At 42.3% G+C, this 19,337-nt stretch overlaps 1 protein-coding gene across 1 annotated transcript; it reads right to left on the reverse strand.

Moving 5' to 3' along the window:
• Positions 1 to 365: 365 nt before the first annotated feature.
• Positions 366 to 16,482, reverse strand: LOC139417263 (filensin). Its single transcript, XM_071166526.1, has 8 exons — positions 15,931 to 16,482; positions 15,215 to 15,275; positions 14,259 to 14,354; positions 4,767 to 4,859; positions 3,528 to 3,641; positions 2,331 to 2,551; positions 1,797 to 1,888; positions 366 to 1,367 (listed from the first exon to the last, which is right to left on the reverse strand). Exons 1-8 carry the CDS (start codon positions 16,299 to 16,301, stop codon positions 439 to 441), a joined length of 1,977 nt encoding a protein of 658 aa, XP_071022627.1. The 5' UTR covers positions 16,302 to 16,482; the 3' UTR covers positions 366 to 438.
• Positions 16,483 to 19,337: the final 2,855 nt, after the last annotated feature.

The following is a 19,337-nucleotide window of genomic DNA, read 5'->3' on the forward strand; positions in this document are numbered from 1 at the left end:
TTGGGTGGAGGTTTGGGTTAAGGTTTGATTTGGAAGGGTGGCAAACATCCATGAGGGCAGTAGCATGTAATCCATTTTTTTTCACACATCAAAGTCATGTTTTTATTCACTTTATTTTTGGGGGGGGGGGGGCGAGAGGGCTTGTTCTGTTGTTTCGATGCTGGTACTTTGAGTTTTCAGACAGTAAAGGCATAAGGTATTGGCGTAGGTAGAAACAACAACAGCAGCATTATGGAACCAGCTAACTCTTGCTTTAGCAGTTTCCTATGTGAGGACTGGCTCATAGCAGTTGGTCTCATCCACGGTTGAACAGTGTTTTTAGAATGTCTTTAGCAGAGTCTCATATTGGTCTCATTGTTTGTTCTTGCTGGCATAAGGTTAGGTGGAACTTGTGAGGAGTCTGTCCAGCTCTTTTGGTCGAGGCCAATCTCCTCAGACTCAGTGCTTCTTCTTGCTGGTCTTCTCAATCATGGTCTCCACCACCATGGCTGTCTCCTCATAGCCCTTGGTCTTGCGGTCGTTGGAGAACCTTTCCACTGACTCCACCATCTCCACCTTCTCGTAGCTCATGGAGTCAGGGGGCATGCTGCTAGCGCCACGGGGGGAGGGCATGGGAGGAAGGCCCCTACGGCGACTGTCATCTTTACCCCCCTTGGGTCCGGAGGGATTGCTGGGGCATTTGGGGTCTTTGGGGTCAGGGCCTGGAGCTGGGGCAGGGTTGGGCTGTGGGGGGGGAGTAGGATCTACGTCCCTAGATTTCCCCTTCCCACCACCTTTTCCGCCCTTATCGTCACCCTTGCCACCCTCTCCATCGGAAGGTGGGGTGGGAATACAGGGGCAAGGGGGTGGCATGGGCTGTGGATGAGGGGGGTCAGGGGAGGGGGTGTATGGGCTGAAGGGGTCATAAGGGGAGACCATGCCGTCACAGATCGTGACAAAGACGTGTCCAGCGGAGGGGCTGGAGGTGTAGAAATGGGGGTGGGGGTAGCTGCCGTCGCCCGTCACCAGCACATAGCGCCCCTTAGTATAGAAGTCAGCAATTGGCTCTGGCTTCTTGTACTTCCTCATGCGGTCTCTGACGATGTTACAGAGCGTGTCGAAGGCCTTGCTGATCTGAGCTCCGTCTGGGACGTCCTGGGGGGACACACCCGTGTACAGCGAACTCTGCTTCTCCCTATTCACCTCGTCCTCCTCCTCCTCCATCCCTCCCTTCTCATCCTCCATGTGTTCAGCTCCACCGACTCTTTCGTCCTGGCCACTGTCCATCACGTCTTTGGGACTGATCTCCTTCTTCTTCATGACCTTCTTGGCCAGGTTCTTCTGGCGAGGCTTGACACTGCTGATGTCCTGGATGGCTTGGGTGATGTCTGGCAGATAAACAAAATAAACATCTTATATGAGACAAAACACTTAAAAAATTCTAAAAAATATTATTGAAGGGGGAAAGGACTTCCGCGGGACCTGTATCATCCTAACCTGGATCATGAATAGAAACCTTTATATAAGACAAAACACACTTTAAAAATTCAAAACACATTATCGAAGGAGGAAAGGACTCCTGCAGAACCTGGATCCTCCTAACCACGATCACCATTATCCATGTATAGACCTCAGGAGGATCCATTGTTTGTTGTTTTAACTGGGTGGGAATCACATCACTGTGTGGCTGTATTCATTAGGGCTCTAGCTAGTGTGGTTATAGCCTATGATGACAATGGGTTGTTACGTGTCTGCTCTGTATGTATGGAAACTATCAGCGTGAAGAAGCTGTGGAATGAGACGTGGCATGTCCTCACCTCTGCCCCTGCTCGACACGGTGGGTGTGTGGGTAAAGCGGTAATTGGTGGTGAACAAGGTAATGGGAGTCCCAATTATCGCTGAATTCAACCTGTGGAAGAGAATGAGGAAGAAACATCAGTTAGGACACCACCACAGAAGCAGCATGTGATAGTGTATTTGTATGTGTTAGTACTAAACATTATATTAGTAATTCTAAGAGGAAAATTCCTTTGTCCTTTTTCTAATTACTTTCCCATTTTTGTATTGTGAGTCTGTAAAGAAAATGTGTATTGATAAAGTAAACAAAATAAGGATTAGGCCATATTAAAGGGGATTAAATATTACATTAAAAATAAATAACCTTCCTGAAGAGATATTCAACCATGATTGAACAAATCTGAGGTGGAAAACACACAGAATATAATATCCAACGTTGCCACCATGTGGCTGATATATACTACTACAAGATTTCGTGAGAGTCAACACATTGAAGTGCTTCCTAATATCCAGTAGCAGGACACTGGTCACTGTGTGTTGTGGTTAGTAATTACCTGTTGTCCTCATTCTCAATGATCCTCTTGTACCTCTCCAGCTCATTCTCCAGAGAGATCTGGTACATGGCCAGGTGGCGGCACTCGTTGGTGTATTTCTCCAGGGACCTCTCGGCCTCCTCAATGTCCTTCCTCAGAGACTCAATTTGCTCGTTGTACAGCTGGATCTCATCGTCATAGCTCTCCTGGGTGCTCTTGATGGAATTCTCCAACACTGACGTCTGACACACACAGAGAGAGAGAGAGAGAGAGAGAGAGAGAAATCTGATTATCATTTCAATATAGAGGTGGGAAACATTTTATCATATGGTATGCTACTGTACACTGCTTATTAAAAAAAATAAACTAAAAAAAGAATAGATGTCATATAAAAAAGTTCAACTTAATTTTTTATTATTTAAGCGATCGTTGTCATTCCTGCTTGGTCATCGAACTATGCTAACGTGCCAGCTGTCTGACTACTGTACTCTCTGAGGATGTTGTGGTGACAACTGTAGTACTACACAGGTGTTCAACCCACGTACATATTCAACCTTCATGGCAACCTGTCTCCGAAATATATGATAATTATTTCATTAAAATATTCAGATTTCTTGCAATTATAGTCACAAATGTAAAAAAAAGTCTGAGTTATAGAATGCCATTTGAAAATGTTTTGCTAGGAAACACAAACAGTCATGAGGTACAGGCTACAGAAAATGAACAAAGTGAAAAGCATAATTTGGGAAGAAAGCAGAGGTAGGGACCAAACAACTAAAATGAAGGGATGCTCATTTAAGAAATGATTCAATAGATTCACAACTTTTGGAGAAAATAAACATGGACTTATGCATCAGTTTGAGGTAGACATTGAGAGTTGTTTTTTTGTCCTTCTATGTCTTTTAGTTTTTACTAGTATTTTTCTAAGAGATACACTTGTATTTTCCCGCTTCTCTGTTGCTTGTATCGTCTTTACTCACTAATCTAAAGGTGATGACTGACACCTACTGGCGCCCCTGTGCAACTACACCCAATTTATGTACTGTCCTCCATGGGTACATGTAAACTGTCTTCCTCAATTCAAGTGGCTACCTCATCTCCCTTCCTCACTAATATGCATAGAGAGTAGGGCCTAGGGGTTGATTTGGAATGTGACACTTTCAAACACTTGAGCATGAGATGTTCGCTAAGTTATCATAGTAATGGACAGGAACCTACCTCGGTCTGCAGATGCAGCTTCTGTGCCTGGAGCTGGCAGAGGGCGCTCTTGTACTCCTCCAGCTGGCTTTGCAGGGCTGGAACTCTCCTCTGGGCCAGCTGCTTTTCCTGCTCCTTCACACAGAGACAGTTATAATACACAATGATCACACAGAGACAAGACAGGCCAGTTATAACACATAGCGATCACACAAAGGGACCACAGGCCAGCTATAACACATAGTGATCACACAAAGGGATCACAGGTCAGTTATAACACATAGAGATCACACAAAGGGACCACAGGTCAGTTATAACACATAGAGATCACACAAAGGGACCACAGGCCAGTTATAACACATAGCGATCACACAAAGGGACCACGGGCCAGTTATAACACATAGCGATCACACAAAGGGACCACAGGCCAGTTATAACACATAAAGATCACACAAAGGGACCACAGGCCAGTTATAACACATAAAGATCACACAAAGGGACCACAGGCCAGTTATAACACATTGAGATCACACAAAGGGACCACAGGCCAGTTATAACACATAGAGATCACACAAAGGGACCACAGGCCAGTTATAACACATAGAGATCACACAAATGGACCACAGGCCAGTTATAACACATAGAGATGAAACAAAGGGACCACAGGCCAGTTATAATACACACTGAACAACTAGACAGGCATTCAACATGTACATTGAGTATACCAAACATTAGGAACTTCCTAATATTGAGTTGCAATTGTCTCTAGGCTTAAAAATACATCTTTAAGCTGTCTGCTTCCCTTTATCTACATTGATTAACGTGGATTTAACAAGTGACATCAATAAGGGATCATAGCTTTCACCTAGATTCACCTGGTCAGTCTGTCATGGAAAGAGCATGTTTTGTACACTCAGTGTACATTAGATTACAGTGCTTTACTTGCAACTTCATAGACAGACAAGCAAACAGCTTACAGACTGACAGCATCAACATACTTTCTATAAAGGGACAACATGCCACACAGAGCTGGGATTAACTGTCATAATAATAAACAGAAGAATATTATTTCACAGAAATGTCAGTACACATTAACACATTGGAACATATCACAACACATGTTCCATTCAAAGACACAAAGTTCAGCTCACATAGCTGATTCCACTGGTGGTCCTTGGGGCTTTATTGTTATCTGGTCTGACACCCCTGGTCTGACTCAGCTGGTTCCCCTGGACACAGAAAGATGCCTGGTGACCTTACCTCAGAGATGCCCACGGCCACGTTGGGCACCAGGGATATTGTCTGGTTGATCTGGTGCAGGATGTTCACGTAGGTCTGGATCTCTGCCAGGTTCTACAGTGAGAGGGTGGTGGGGTGAGAGGAATAGAGGAGGAGAGGGGATGAGTTAACATGATATTTTACTTGAAATGATCTTGTATACATACTGCTGCTGTATCAAATGAAAAATAAACTTAGCCTTTAAAACACAAACATTGCATTTAAGACGTTCCCCAATACAATATTAGATCCTGGACTATAACAAATAAAGAGGACTGCGTTACAGGGTGGGTGTATTTAATATGGTTGGGATTAGAGTAAAGTGCACAACGTCTATGTACTCTAATCCTAACTTTATTAAATATACCCACCCTGTATGTCATCCCTTTATTTTCCTCAGTATTACATGTGCGTGCACTGTGTATTTTGAATCCAGGGTCTGTAGAGAACACAATATCCATAACCAACTCAGTGTCCGTGTGGTTAGGGTCCGCCCTGATATCGAAAGGTTAGGAGCAGGATCGGTCCTTGCCATTCTGCCGCCCTAGGTGAGACCAAAAAAAGTCACCCCTACAAAACTAGAATAGTGTATTGTATGTATCTTGTATCTCAAATATAAATTATATTTTGATTTGTTTAACACTTTTTTGTTATTACATGATTACATATGTCTTATTTCATAGTTTCTACAATGTAGAAAATAGTAAAACTAAAGAAAACCCTGGAATGAGTAGGGGTATCCAAACTTTTGACTGGTACTGTATGTTAGATCATATTTTTGACAGAACGTTGGTGGACGCCGCAGCGATACGTCTCTAGAACAGCACACTGGAGAGGCACGCTGGGAATGGAGAAGCAAAATATTTTGTGCCCCTGCCTTTGACAAAGTGGGCCCTGCATATCACAGGTTTGCATCAGCACTCACCTAAAAAGCCCATATGCCACAGGATGAGAGAAATTGAAATTGTTTTTCGATAGAATTACGTGAGGCTTTATTTGTACTTGTTGGAGGTGCGTCTTGGTCCGTTTAGCTCAGAAAATGCTGCCCTCGTCAATCTGCCGCCATTGGTGGCCGCCTAATCCTGCCTGATAGAGGGCTGGCCATGGTTGGGAGTTCAATCCCTGGCCAAGTAATACCAAAGACTGTAAACATGGAACCATTCAGCTTAAGTAGCTAATGTAGATTGGGGGTAAGGCCCTGTGATAGACTAGCGTTCCCTGTCCAGGGGGTGTACTACATCAAGCTGCCTCACACTACAAAAACAGGAGGTAGGCTCCTGCTCCTATGAGCTGTTCCAAGCTAAGGCTTGTGCAAGACAACTTACTTCCCAGCTACCATATTTGAAATCTGTAACTAATTCTAGTAAATCAGGGGGATTTACATTTACATAATTTAGCAGACGACTTATAGTGAGTGCGTACATTTTCATACTGGTCCCCCGTGAGAATTAAATCTTAAACCAAATCAAATCAAATTTTATTAGTCACATACACATGGTTAGCAGATGTTAATGCAAGTGTAGCGAAATGCTTGTGCTTCTAGTTCCGACCTGTGATATCTAACAAGTAATCTAACAATTTCACAACAACTATCTTATACACACAAGTGTAAAGGAATGAATAAGAATATGTACATATACAGTGCCTTTGCGAAAGTATTCGGCCCCCTTGAACTTTGCGACCTTTTGCCACATTTCAGGCTTCAAACATAAAGATATAAAACTGTATTTTTTTGTGAAGAATCAACAACAAGTGGGACACAATCATGAAGTGGAACGACATTTATTGGATATTTCAAACTTTTTTAACAAATCAAAAACTGAAAAATTGGGCGTGCAAAATTATTCAGCCCCCTTAAATTAATACTTTGTAGCGCCACCTTTTGCTGCGATTACAGCTGTAAGTCGCTTGGGGTATGTCTCTATCAGTTTTGCACATCGAGAGACTGACATTTTTTTCCATTCCTCATTGCAAAACAGCTCGAGCTCAGTGAGGTTGGATGGAGAGCATTTGTGAACAGCAGTTTTCAGTTCTTTCCACAGATTCTCGATTGGATTCAGGTCTGGACTTTGACTTGGCCATTCTAACACCTGGATATGTTTATTTTTGAACCATTCCATTGTAGATTTTGCTTTATGTTTTGGATCATTGTCTTGTTGGAAGACAAATCTCCGTCCCAGTCTCAGGTCTTTTGCAGACTCCATCAGGTTTTCTTCCAGAATGGTCCTGTATTTGGCTCCATCCATCTTTCCATCAATTTTAACCATCTTCCCTGTCCCTGCTGAAGAAAAGCAGGCCCAAACTATGATGCTGCCACCACCATGTTTGACAGTGGGCATGGTGTGTTCAGGGTGATGAGCTGTGTTGCTTTTACGGCAAACATAACGTTTTGCATTGTTGCCAAAAAGTTCAATTTTGGTTTCATCTGACCAGATCACCTTCATCCACATGTTTAGTGTGTCTCCCAGGTGGCTTGTGGCAAACTTTAAACAACACTTTTTATGGATATCTTTAAGAAATGGCTTTCTTCTTGCCACTCTTCCATAAAGGCCAGATTTGTGCAATATACGACTGATTGTTGTCCTATGGACAGAGTCTCCCACCTCAGCTGTAGATCTCGGCAGTTAATCCAGAGTGATCATGGGCCTCTTGGCTGCATCTCTGATCAGTCTTTTCCTTGTATGAGCTGAAAGTTTAGAGGGACGGCCAGGTCTTGGTAGATTTGCAGTGGTCTGATACTCCTTCCATTTCAATATTATCGCTTGCACAGTGCTCCTTGGGATGTTTAAAGCTTGGGAAGCTTGCCGTACCAGGCGGTGATACAGCCCGACAGGATACTCTCGATTGTGCATCTGTAAAGGTTTGTGAGTGTTTTTGGTGACAAGCCAAATTTCTTCAGCCTCCTGAGGTTTAAGAGGCGCTGCTGCGCCTTCTTCACCACGCTGTCTGTGTGGGTGGACAATTTCATTTTGTCCGTGATGTGTACGCTGAGAAACTTAAAACTTTCCACCTTCCCCACTGCTGTCCCACCGATGTGGATAGGGGGGTGCTCCCTCTGCTGTTTCCTGAAGTCCACGATCATCTCCTTTGTTTTGTTGATGTTGAGTTTGTTCTCCTGACACTACACTCCGAGGTACCTCACCTCCTCCCTGTAGGCCGTCTCGTCATTGTTGGTAATCAAGCCTACCACTGTAGTGTCATCTACAAACTTGATGATTGAGTTGGAGGCGTGCATGGCAAAGCAGTCATGGTTGAACAGGGAGTACAGGAGATGGCTGAGAGCACACTCTTGTGGGGCCCCAGTTTTGAGAATCAGCAGAGTGGAGATGTTGTTTCCTACCCCCACCACCTAGGGGCGGCCCGTCAGAAAGTCCAGGACCCAGTTGCACAGGGCGGGGTCGAGACCCAGGGTCTTGAGCTTAATGACGAGTTTGGAGGGTACTATGGTGTTAAATGCTGAGCTGTTGTCAATGAACACCATTCTTACATAGGTATTCCTCTTGTCCAGATGGGTTAGGGCAGTGTGCAGTGTGATTGTGAAAGTGTCGTCTGTGGACCTATTTCGACGGTAAGCAATTTGGAGTGGGTCTAGGGTGTTAGGTAGGGTGGAGGTGATATGATCCTTGACTCATCTCTCAAAGCACTTCAGTATGACAGAAGTGAGTGCTACGTGGCGATAGTCGTTTAGCTCAGTTACCTTAGCTTTCTTGGGAACAGGAACAATGGTGGCACTCTTGAAGCATGTGGGAACAGCAGACTGGGGTAGTTATTGATTGAATTTGTCCGTAAACACACCAGCTAGCTGGTCTGAGGATGCGGCTAGGGATGCAGTCTGGGCCGGCAGCCTTGCGAGGGTTAACATGTTTTACTCACGTTGGCTGCGGTGAAGGAGATTCCGCAGGTTTTGATGGCGGGCCGTGTCGGTGGCCTGTATTGTCCTCAAAGCGACAGAAGAAGTTGTTTAGTTTGCCTGGGACCAAGACATCGAGGTCCGCGACGGAGCTGGTTTTCTTTTTGTAGTCCGTGATTGACTGTAAACCCTGCCACATTCCTCTCGTGTCTGAGCCATTGGCATTGCAAGCGCCATGCTCTACCAACTGAGCCACACAGGACCAGTTATTTGTGCCAGAAGGGCATGGGCCGGAATCAAACCCACGCCGACACCTATATGTGGGTGTGGAAGGCAGCAGCCCTAACCGCTAGACCACCCCAGGCCACTATTGAACTAAATGTTGACAGTTCAATCAAAACCTTAATTTCATTGCGACATTTTTATGTCGTAGCCTAGTGGAGACCAATATCTAGCTTGTGTCATTAAGCTATATAAAACAATGGTTGTTGATGTGTACGGCTGCATTTCAGATAAATGTTTGTACATTTGAATGTTGCAGTAATAGGATCTAGGCCTAGCGTTTGAGTGAGTGAGAGAGAATCTTATTTTGAAAGCAAGTTCTGATCCCAATGACTCGACTTCCCCCGCATGGAGAAAGAGAACTGCTCATTTTCAGAGAATCACAAGGCTCATTTGAATTTCCTGATGCATCAGGAAAATTATCTGTGAAAAACGAGTGATCAAGTTAAAATCCGACATCTGTAGCCTACTTCAACAAGGTACGTCCATTAGAAAAAGGTTTAGCAAAATGTGGTACAGTATGTGGTAATATTGTCTATTTACAAGGGGCTGTTAATACCAGCAGCCTATGTAGCCTCTGTAAATGAGGGCAGTGGTGTGAAGAGTTTGGTAGACCACTGGGCTCATCATTACAGCCTTTAAATGTGTCTAAATTGTTTGACTCTCTGAGGTGTTCTACCTGACCTACATCAGTACAGGCCTAACCTGATTAAGAATTTAAGAGTAAATATGTGTGCAATTACACATTTAATAGCCTCGTTAAGTATGTTTCCTAAGCAAATAAAATGTGTTTGCAGGATAAACACCAACACACTGAGGTGGGTTGTTAAATTCACTAGTCATTGATTTAGTTTCAGTATTTATTAATTGGATTTATATGGTCCATCTGGTGGATGTAAACAAAGCATTACGGATGTGGCATCTTAATTTGATCACAGAAAAATCAAATAATCCTTGTGATTTACCTAAATTCACTGAAAACCTCCAGTTCTCTTTCTCTCTTGCTCGCTCAAAAGCTAAAGAAGCAGACAGAATAAAAATCCTACTACTGTACATCCTACTGCTGCCACATTCAAATGTAAAAATGTTTACCTGAAATGCCAGCGTGGTCTCATAGACTAGACATAACATATTAAATGTAAACGCGGGACACTTAAAATAGTATGGTTTGTAGTACGTTTGGTATTGTTACATATGCCAGAAGGTTACTTAAGGCAAAACAAAAGTAAGGTTGTTGGTCGGGGTGCAGAGGTGGCGAACGTCTAGCATCCCAAAGGTTGCATATTTGAATTTCATCACGGACAACTTTAGCAAATTTGCAACTACTTACTACTTTTTTGCTACTTTGCTACTTAGCATGTTAGCTAACCCCTCACCTAACCTTAACCTTTTAACCTAACTCCTAACCTTAACCTTAACCCTAACCTTAAACCCTAACACCTAGCCTAGCTAACGTTAGCCACCTAGCTAACATTAGCGTTAGCCACCTAGCTAACGTTAGCCACCACAAAATTGGGATTCATAACATATCATGCATTTTGAAAATTCGTAACATGCATATCGACAACTGTTGTTTTATATAGCTTAGTAACACAAGACAGATACACTCCTTTCCATATATATGTGACCGACCAGCTCGATTCGGTCTTATGTATCAAAATTTTAAATTGTAGAGACTCAGAGACTCAGAGAAAGAAAATGGTATATCATACACTACAGTTGAGGAACAATGGGAAAGTAATTCTGCTTTGAAAGTTGATAAACTTGTAACCTCACATTTGAGAAAATGGTATTTGAATGTTTTAGTACACCTACTGGAGAGCTCTTCTTTGTCTATACCCATTCAGCATCACACCCTGTTAAGTTTTAGCCTCACCCATCTCTTTAAGGATTCACATGTGAATACTAAACAACAAACGATTTTAAGACTAAAGGCTGGTTTATACTATGGGTTTGTAAATTTAATCTGGAGTGCCAGAGTGTGCTCTGGGCATTCATAAACTCAGAGCGTTTTCAGATTGTCCATTTGTAAATTCAGAGCGTTTTGCTCTTTGATCACACTGGACACTGTGGCCAAGGAGTAGGGTTGATCCGAGCGTTTTGACCTAACAACAGCAGTCAAGCACCCAAGTTAACTGGCTAACGTTGGCTAGTTTGTTAGCTACTTCCAGACACAAATGAGAGAACAGCTCACTCTGACCATTTTACTCACCCTAGCAGAGCTGGTTAGGCTGCTTTTATGTTATCCAGAGCGTTGGTGACTGCAACTGTGCTGCTGGCAACAATTTAATTACGCTTTTTTGCCAACATTTACTGACACAACGCATGTTGAGCGTTCGTAAATTCGTCAGTTATTATTCTGCGCTCTGCTACACTCAGATGAGAGTGCACTGAAATCAGAGTAGATAGCCAGAGAGAATTTACCAGCTATGTCTATAGACAGTTGTCACAGTGACATCATGAACATTCTATTGAAATGGTTACTTGCATAGTGGAGTCTTTTGTTTAGACATGTAGCTAACTAGCTAAACAATAAACCATAATACCAACTCATAACGTTACTACCCTGCATGAATTTGCAGGTAGCTAACCAACCAGGTTCAATGTTAGCTAGCTAACTTTGGCTACAACTAGCAATGCAAATGGCTCTGGGAAACAAATAATATTACTACACAGATCATACATGTAAGGTTAGCTAGCGAGCCAGCCAGCTAACGTTAGATAAATGTAGCTAGCTAGACTCTCTTACCCGTATAAATGGATGGACGCTTCTCCCTCTCTGTCATGGATGCCATGGTTGCCCTTAGTTTGAAGATGTAATCCGGAAACAGGTGTTTTATACAACAGCCTTCTGTGTGTTCTCTTTTCGACTCTGTCTGCATATTTGCAATCAAACACCAGAATTTCCTCCATCTCCTTAGCTATCATACTCTAATTCCACTGATTTCAAAACTCGGTCCTCCAGAAAGTGGAGAGCAACACTTGTGCAGTTCTACTATGTGATATCTTTCAAAAAAGCTGGGTTGGAAAGGATTACCTACACATACTGACAGCTCATGTAACAGCTCATGTTATAGACAGAAGCCTGCTACACGACAGACCAATCCGAACTCATCTCTCGGCATGTCCAGCCCACTCATTGTCTCAGTTGACTTTTTCCGTGGCTAAACCAACTAGGCTCGTTATTTAACAATTTTATTCGTATTTACAGATATTTTATTCGTATTTACAGCAGACAAGTTTGTTTTTAAGGCACATGAAAGTTCACATGTTCCAGAAGGCTCTCCTGTGAAGTTGTGATGTGCGAAAAATGCCCTAGTTTCCTGAAACTAGTCACATATTGACAGTGAGGCTAAAATGTTTAATTTGGCTCTATACACCAGCATTTTGGATTTTTACTTTGTGATAAAGTCACAGACGGATAAATATCATAACCCCCCAAAATTCTAATCTCCCCTGTTATTGGTAATGGTGAGAGGCTAGCATGGTTTGGCAGAATGATCTTTGTACCTCTGTAACTTTCTCATTCATCATTATTCACAATTCATTCATGATTATCCGAAATCATGTTAGCATCCACATGAATGTAGAAGTGTTCAGAAACATATTCTGTTCTTATTTACAATAAAAGTGAGTCCAAAATTAATTAATATATATTTGGCACAACATAATCCATAACCCAACCAAATCTAACTGCAAATGCACCCAACAAGTATGTAGAGTCGTAAGCTTGATGTAGTCATTACATGCTAGGATTATGGGACCAAATACTACACTTTTGACTACTTTAATACACTATAAGTGAATTTGTCCAAATACTTATGACACCTTCAAATGGGGGGACTAGATACAAAAAGTGATCTCAAATCCAAAATGCTGGATTATAGAGCCAAATTAAAAGTTGTAGCTTCACTGTCTAAATAAATACAGAAGGGAGTGTATTGGTCTCCAGTGCGACATGCAAGTGTATACAGAAATGCAGCGCTAGGCTACACCTAATAGCCTACTGTGGCCTATGAAAACAAATATTTTTTATAATCAAATCCTCTTGCTGCAGGATTATGTTACTCCTGTTGCGAGACTGGTCAATTTAACCTTTTGCGTGTAGGGGGCAGTATTTTCGTTTTTGGCTAAAAAACGTACCCATTTGAAACGGCCTATTTCTCAGCCCCAGAAACCAGAATATGCATATAATTGTCTGATTAGGATAGAAAACACACTAAAGTTTCCCAAACTGTAAAAATATTGTCTGTGAGTATAACATAACTGATATTGCAGGTGAAAACCTGAGGAAAATCCAATCAGGAAGTGCCTCTTATTTTGAAACCTCTCTGTTCCTATGTATGCCTATCCTCCATTTAAAGGGATATCAACCAGATTCCTTTTTCTATGGCTTCCCTAAGGTGTCAAAAGTCTCTAGACATAGTTTCAGGCTGTTATTTGGAAAAATGAGTGTGAAAGATCACATTGCGTAAGTGGATAGGTGGGGGCTCTCAGAGTGAATTTTGCGCTACAGAGTAAAGTGGCCATTGTTTCTCCCGGTGTTATTGAAAAACCTACACACCCGGTTGATATATTATCAAATATATATTTTAAAAACAACCTGAGGATTGATTATAAAAAACGTTTGACATGCTTCTGTGGACATTATGGATATTATTTGGAATTTTCGTCTGCGTTGTGATGACCGCTCTTTCCTGTGGATTTCTGAACATAACGTGACAAACAAACAGAGGTATTTTGGGTATAAAAATAATCTTTATGGAACAAAATAAACATTTGTTATGTAGCTGGGAGTCTCGTGAGTGAAAACATCCGAAGATCTTCAAAGGTAATTGATTAATTTGATTGCTTTTCTGATTTTCGTGTGCTAGCTACTGAACGCTTAGTGTACATAATGTTTTGTTATGCTATCGATAAACTTACACAAATGCTTGGATTGCTTTCGCTGTAAAGCATAATTTCAAAATCTGAGACGACAGGTGGATTAACAAAAGGCTAAGCTGTGTTTTGCAATATTGCACTTGTGATTTCATGAATATTAATATTTTTTAGTAATATTATTTGACTGTGGTGCTATGCTATTCAGCGGTTGCTGACGAAAATAATCCCGCTAACGGGATGGGTAGCGTCAAGAAGTTATGATCCTACATCTGCAGGTTGAAAGGCGATATGCTATGCACACTGTACCGGTTTCCTTTCCAATAAGTATTTTTTTAATGATTAGTACACTCCACTGACCTAAAATACTTCCCCCAGGGCTAATTGTATGATTGTACAATATAAAGGCAGAATGAGTTTGTAATAGACTGCAGATGATATGTAGGTTGTATACCTCTTACCTTCCTGTGTCTGTCTTTGGTGGAGTTGATGTCGTCCTGAAGGAACTGGGACTGGATCTGAAACTCCAGGTTCCTCAACAGGGCATAGTCAGCCTCCTAGGAGAGGAGAGGAGAAGAGGGGAGGGGAGGGGAGGGGAGGGGAGAGGAGAGGAGAGGAGAGGAGAGGAGAGGAGAGGAGAGGAGAGGAGAGGAGAGGAGAGGAGAGGAGAGGAGAGGAGAGGAGAGGAGAGGAGAGGAGAGGAGAGGAGAAAAGAGGAAAAGAAAAGAGGGAAGAGAAAATAAAAGAAGAGAAGAAGATGGGAGCAAAAGAGAAGAGAGAGAGAGGCAAGTCGATAGGTAGATATCCACTCCTCATAAAGCCTCACACAGTATTACACTGCGGTTATTATTCATCTGAACACCACACAAAGCCTTTTCTTCACTAGTACATTCCTCCATTATGTCTAAAGCCTCTGATATCACTAACCCAGAAAGACAGCGATATGATAAGACATTTTAATTCAGTTCCATGAGCTCACTGTATTGTCCTGATCTCTTAAGCTTTGTCTCTCAGCCCCAAAGTCCTATCAGGATTGCAGTTACACAATATAATTATGATTCTAATTATAATCTACAAAGCTTGTAGATTATTAACCAGACAGAAAATATATTTGATATTTTTGTTTTTCCACATTGCAAAGCCGCTTTCATGCACAGGGCTTATGCAGAAAACTTTGCTCACAAGTTGTGTTTTATGGTTAGGGCGCTAATAATGCAGCAGGACAGTTTAGCAGTTGTATTACAGTTTAACATTTTAGGAGGTTTCCCGCAAACAGATTAGGCCTAGTCCTGGTCTAAAAAGCATGCCCAATGGAGAATGTCCATCAAATATTTTTTTTGTCTGGGAGTAGGTTTAATTTAGTTTTTTTTTACATTAAATTAAACGGGTGAAATTGTCATAGGACTCACACACATACCTTGTTGAGTTGTTCCAGTGTACCCCGCAGCTGTTCTTGATACTCACATTCATTTCTGTATCTTTGGAGTACAAAAACATAGTCACAAAACATACATTCAAGAATTTTGTGTGACCTATCTTCTATTGCTCTGTTTTACATGAGTTTGTGTATTGAGCACATTGAGAGGATCGACTTTTCTCTATCTGGCTTTTCTGACTTTACAATGTCTGTAAAACAACACATTTCACTACACCTATCTGTGTGACAATAAAACATTATTTTTTTCGTTTTTATTAACTCTTAATTTTCCTAAATCAACCTGACTCCCCTTGAGAGCACTTGAAAGGGATGTTTGTTATCTTTTCTTAGTACTGTCTTGGTGTTAGAAGATAAAAATCCATGACACTTACCATGACTGAACTCACAGCACCTGCCATTTCCATGTCAATAAACCCCTTTATTGAAGACAGACTTTCAACAGGTGGACAATGTATCACAATGTATCACAGTCAGATTATCTGGGAAACTAAGCCTTCACCAGCATACAAACAGTTTACTCTGCATCTGGTCTAGAGAAGGGCACCTCACCCCTGCACTGGTTACTCACAGGCGGTGGCCCATCCACACTTTCCTTCTCTCTGACCCACACATCAGTTTAAAAAACACACTACCCTTACTGACGCACGCACACAAATACAAGCACGCACACCTTCAAACTCACGGACATTACTTACTTGTTGGTGAACTCGTCCAGCATGCGGCATGAGTCCTTCAGCTCTCGCTCAAGCTTGGCACGGTCAGCGGAGAGCTCGCGGATGCGCTGCTGATTCAGGCCGATCTGTTCCGTAAAGGCCTCCTCGAGCCCGCTAGCCTCCTCCATCCGCTGCAGCGTCTCTAGCTGCTTCCGGAACACGGCATTGCGCTGCTCCAGCACGCGTGCCCGGTTGATGTAGCGGGCGAAACGGCTGTTGAGTTCCTGCAGGCTCTCCCAGCCCTGGATGGCCGAGGCGCCCGCCGACGCGTCAGGGCCGTAGGGCTCCTCGAAGACATCGGAGCGCTCATACTTCTCCTTGCGCACCTCGTGCATGTAACTGGTCTGGTGCATGGTGGTGGTTGTCGCTCTCCCGCTGTCTCGGTTGGTGTTATCCCCGGAGTGCGTTCTCCCCTTCGCACCTTTAGTGTGTGAAAACTCGGGTGCTCACCCTTGGCTGTCTCATGCTAGACTAAAGGCTGCCCGGCCCCTGCCGGCTGCGAAATAGACCCCCACAAATCTCCTGCTGGCCTGATCCCACGCAAGCCGCGCGCATAGGGCCTTCCAGAGTTTGTTAGCCTTTGTGGCTGACATTACAAAAGCTCTGCCAATGATGATCGAGCAAAAAGACAAAAACAAACGACAGACAGGCGAGGGAGAATATTGCTGTGTCAAATGGACCATTATCAGAAGCCTCATTGTTTCCAATCAACTGTTTTTTCTAGATCTCGGTTTGATTTATGGGGAATTTTGGACTATGGACTAGTTTTACCACATGACCAAGTGGAAATAGCATGCTGTGCAAGTTTTTGTTACAGGCCATAGCCAATTACTAATGTGCCAAAAGTACCCTAGTAACCCCTAAAGCAGATTTTAGCTATGTTGTTCTCCTACTGATTATTATACAAACGGTTACAAATTGGCAAACCCTGTCACATTATTCATCACACAAGTGAATTGAATATTCATAGATCCGCAAACATTAAATTATTACACACAATAACCCACAGCATTGGCCAAGATCCAGCTCAAATAATGAAAATGGTCAGTCATACATTATACAAACCGTTCCAATTGCATAAAGATTATACGAAATTACAATCCCACTGATGGGAGTCACAACAATTGAATAACTGTCCCATGGGTAAAAATAAATACATTTTTATCAACTGCATGAGAAAAATACATATGGGACCAAAGGGCTTGGTCTTATGTAAACTGCAGACGATCTTGGAATGTTTGGTTTAGCTCTCCACTTGTCTACTGAATATTCTGAATGGATTGACTGTACACAAATCGACAGCCTGCTTCTGTTTCACATATGGGGATTGGTGTTACTGTAAAATGTGTATTCCTCTGTGGAATTAGCCAATTCAAGGCCAGGTGCAGCCACAGTAACACTAGTATCTGTACAAATTAGCTTATGTTGCATCCACCCTCACCTCACAACAACACACCAAAAGCCAAAGAGCTCTCTCTCGCTCACCTAAGTTTATATGCGGATGGTGTTGCTGCTCCCTTAAGGAAAGCTCTCAACCTGAAATACCTCAGAAATTCACTGAATGTTTACATAAACTGTAAAAATGTCAAATAGAGCCCAGACAACAGCTTTTTTTCAGGGAGGCTGATAAATGCTTGTGCCTCAAGCAATGCTATTTAAACTGTGTCTGGTGGGTGGTGTGTGTGTGTGTGTGTGCATGTGTGACCTCACTTCACATTGCAGCAGACCAGTGTTGGTTGAGTAGCACAGGTTGAGTGCATAAATTACTCATCTTGTTCCAGGGCGGTAGCAGTGCTCTGCTATGTACGTTTTCATGACTTCATGACCTCAAGACCTAACCCAACTGTGTCAGTTTGTGTGTTGACATATATTGTATTTATATATTGTATGTGTATTTTGTTCAAATGGTGTGTATGTGCATTAGGGCATTGTCCTGTGTGGTGGGTGGTCACACTCGACAGATCTAGAGGGGCTGTCTGCCCATATAAGGCTGAATGGAGCACATGCCACAATGTATTACATCAGCACTTCTGACCCTAGAAAAGCCAGGGGTTCAGAGAAAAAAAGGCATAGGCTCTGAGTTCTGTTAAAGATATGTTAGTATTAGTATTACTGAACAAAAATATAAACACAACATTCAACAATTTCAAAGATTTTGAGTTACAGTTCATAGAAGAAAATCAGTAAATTGAAATAAACTAATTTGGCCCTAATCTATGTATTTCACATGACTGGACAGAGGCTAAGACATGGGTGCCCCCCCCCCACAAAATTTGAGAGAAATAAGCTTTTTGTGCATATTTATTTAAACTCATGAAAAATGGAAAGAACATGTTGCTTTAAAATCTTTGTTATTAATTTGTTATTTATAGATTTTCAAGTTCAGTCCACTGTAGGCCCCTATTGATTTACCTTACTATAACACTGTCACACTGTATAATGATAGGAGACAAGCGCAGGAATACGTAATAGGGTTTTTTATTTTCTCCACCCAAACAAAAGAGTGAGGTGTAAACCTCTAAATAATACACAGGACGAGACCTGTAAAACAAGTGCACAATAACACGCAGCATGGAAGCCGATACAACACAGGTACTCACAAGACTAATGGACACGATAACAATAACTGACAAGGACAATGGGAAAAAGAGGGCACATATACACTAATCAGGGGGAATGGGAATCTGATGTGCGTAATGAGACAAGACAGTCCGGGGTTGATGGTATTTTTTTTATTTATTTCACCTTTATTTAACCAGGTAGGCCAGTTGTGAACAAGTTCTCATTTACAACTGCGACCTGGCCAAGATAAAAAACAAAGCAGTGCGACACAAACACAGAGTTACACATGGAATAAACAAATGTACAGTCAATAACACAATAGAAACATCTAGTATATACAGTGTGTGCAAATGTAGTAAGGTTAGGGAGGTAAGGCAATAAATAGTCCATAGTGGAGAAATAATTACAATTTTCCATTAACACTGGAGTGATAGATGTGCAGGAGATGTGCAAGTAGAGATACTGGGGTGCAAAGGAGCAAACAAAAATTAAAATAACATGGGGATGAGGTAGTTGGGTGGGCTATTTACAGATGGGCTGTGTATGCTGCAATGATCAGTAAGCTGCTCTGACAGCTGATGGTTAAAGTTAGTGAGGGAGATATAAGTCTCCAGCTTCAGTGGTTTTAGCAATTCGTTCCAGTCACTGGCAGTAGAAAACTGGAAGGAAAGGCGGCCAAAGGAGGAGTTGGCTTTGGGGATGACCAGAGAAATATACAGTTGAAGTCGGAAGTTTACATATACTTAGGTTGGAGTCATTTTTAATTCTCCACAGCCAAATGCAACCTCCAAAGAAAACTGCTGGCAACAGATACTGTATATAGTGTG

This window comes from Oncorhynchus clarkii, chromosome 1 (assembly GCF_045791955.1).
Source record: "Oncorhynchus clarkii lewisi isolate Uvic-CL-2024 chromosome 1, UVic_Ocla_1.0, whole genome shotgun sequence".
Classification (NCBI taxonomy): Eukaryota; Metazoa; Chordata; class Actinopteri; order Salmoniformes; family Salmonidae; genus Oncorhynchus; species Oncorhynchus clarkii.

Bases quoted from the DNA above. Each gene is read 5' to 3' on its own strand.
- LOC139417263 (XM_071166526.1), bottom strand. From the start codon at position 16,301: ATGCACCAGACCAGTTACATGCACGAGGTGCGCAAGGAGAAGTATGAG. The intron at 3,642-4,766 runs GTAAGGTCACCA...CTCTGTGTGAAG, and splicing joins TGGCCGTGGGCATCTCTGAG to GAGCAGGAAAAGCAGCTGGC. The intron at 1,889-2,330 runs GTAATTACTAAC...TCTCTTCCACAG, and splicing joins ATTGAGAATGAGGACAACAG to GTTGAATTCAGCGATAATTG.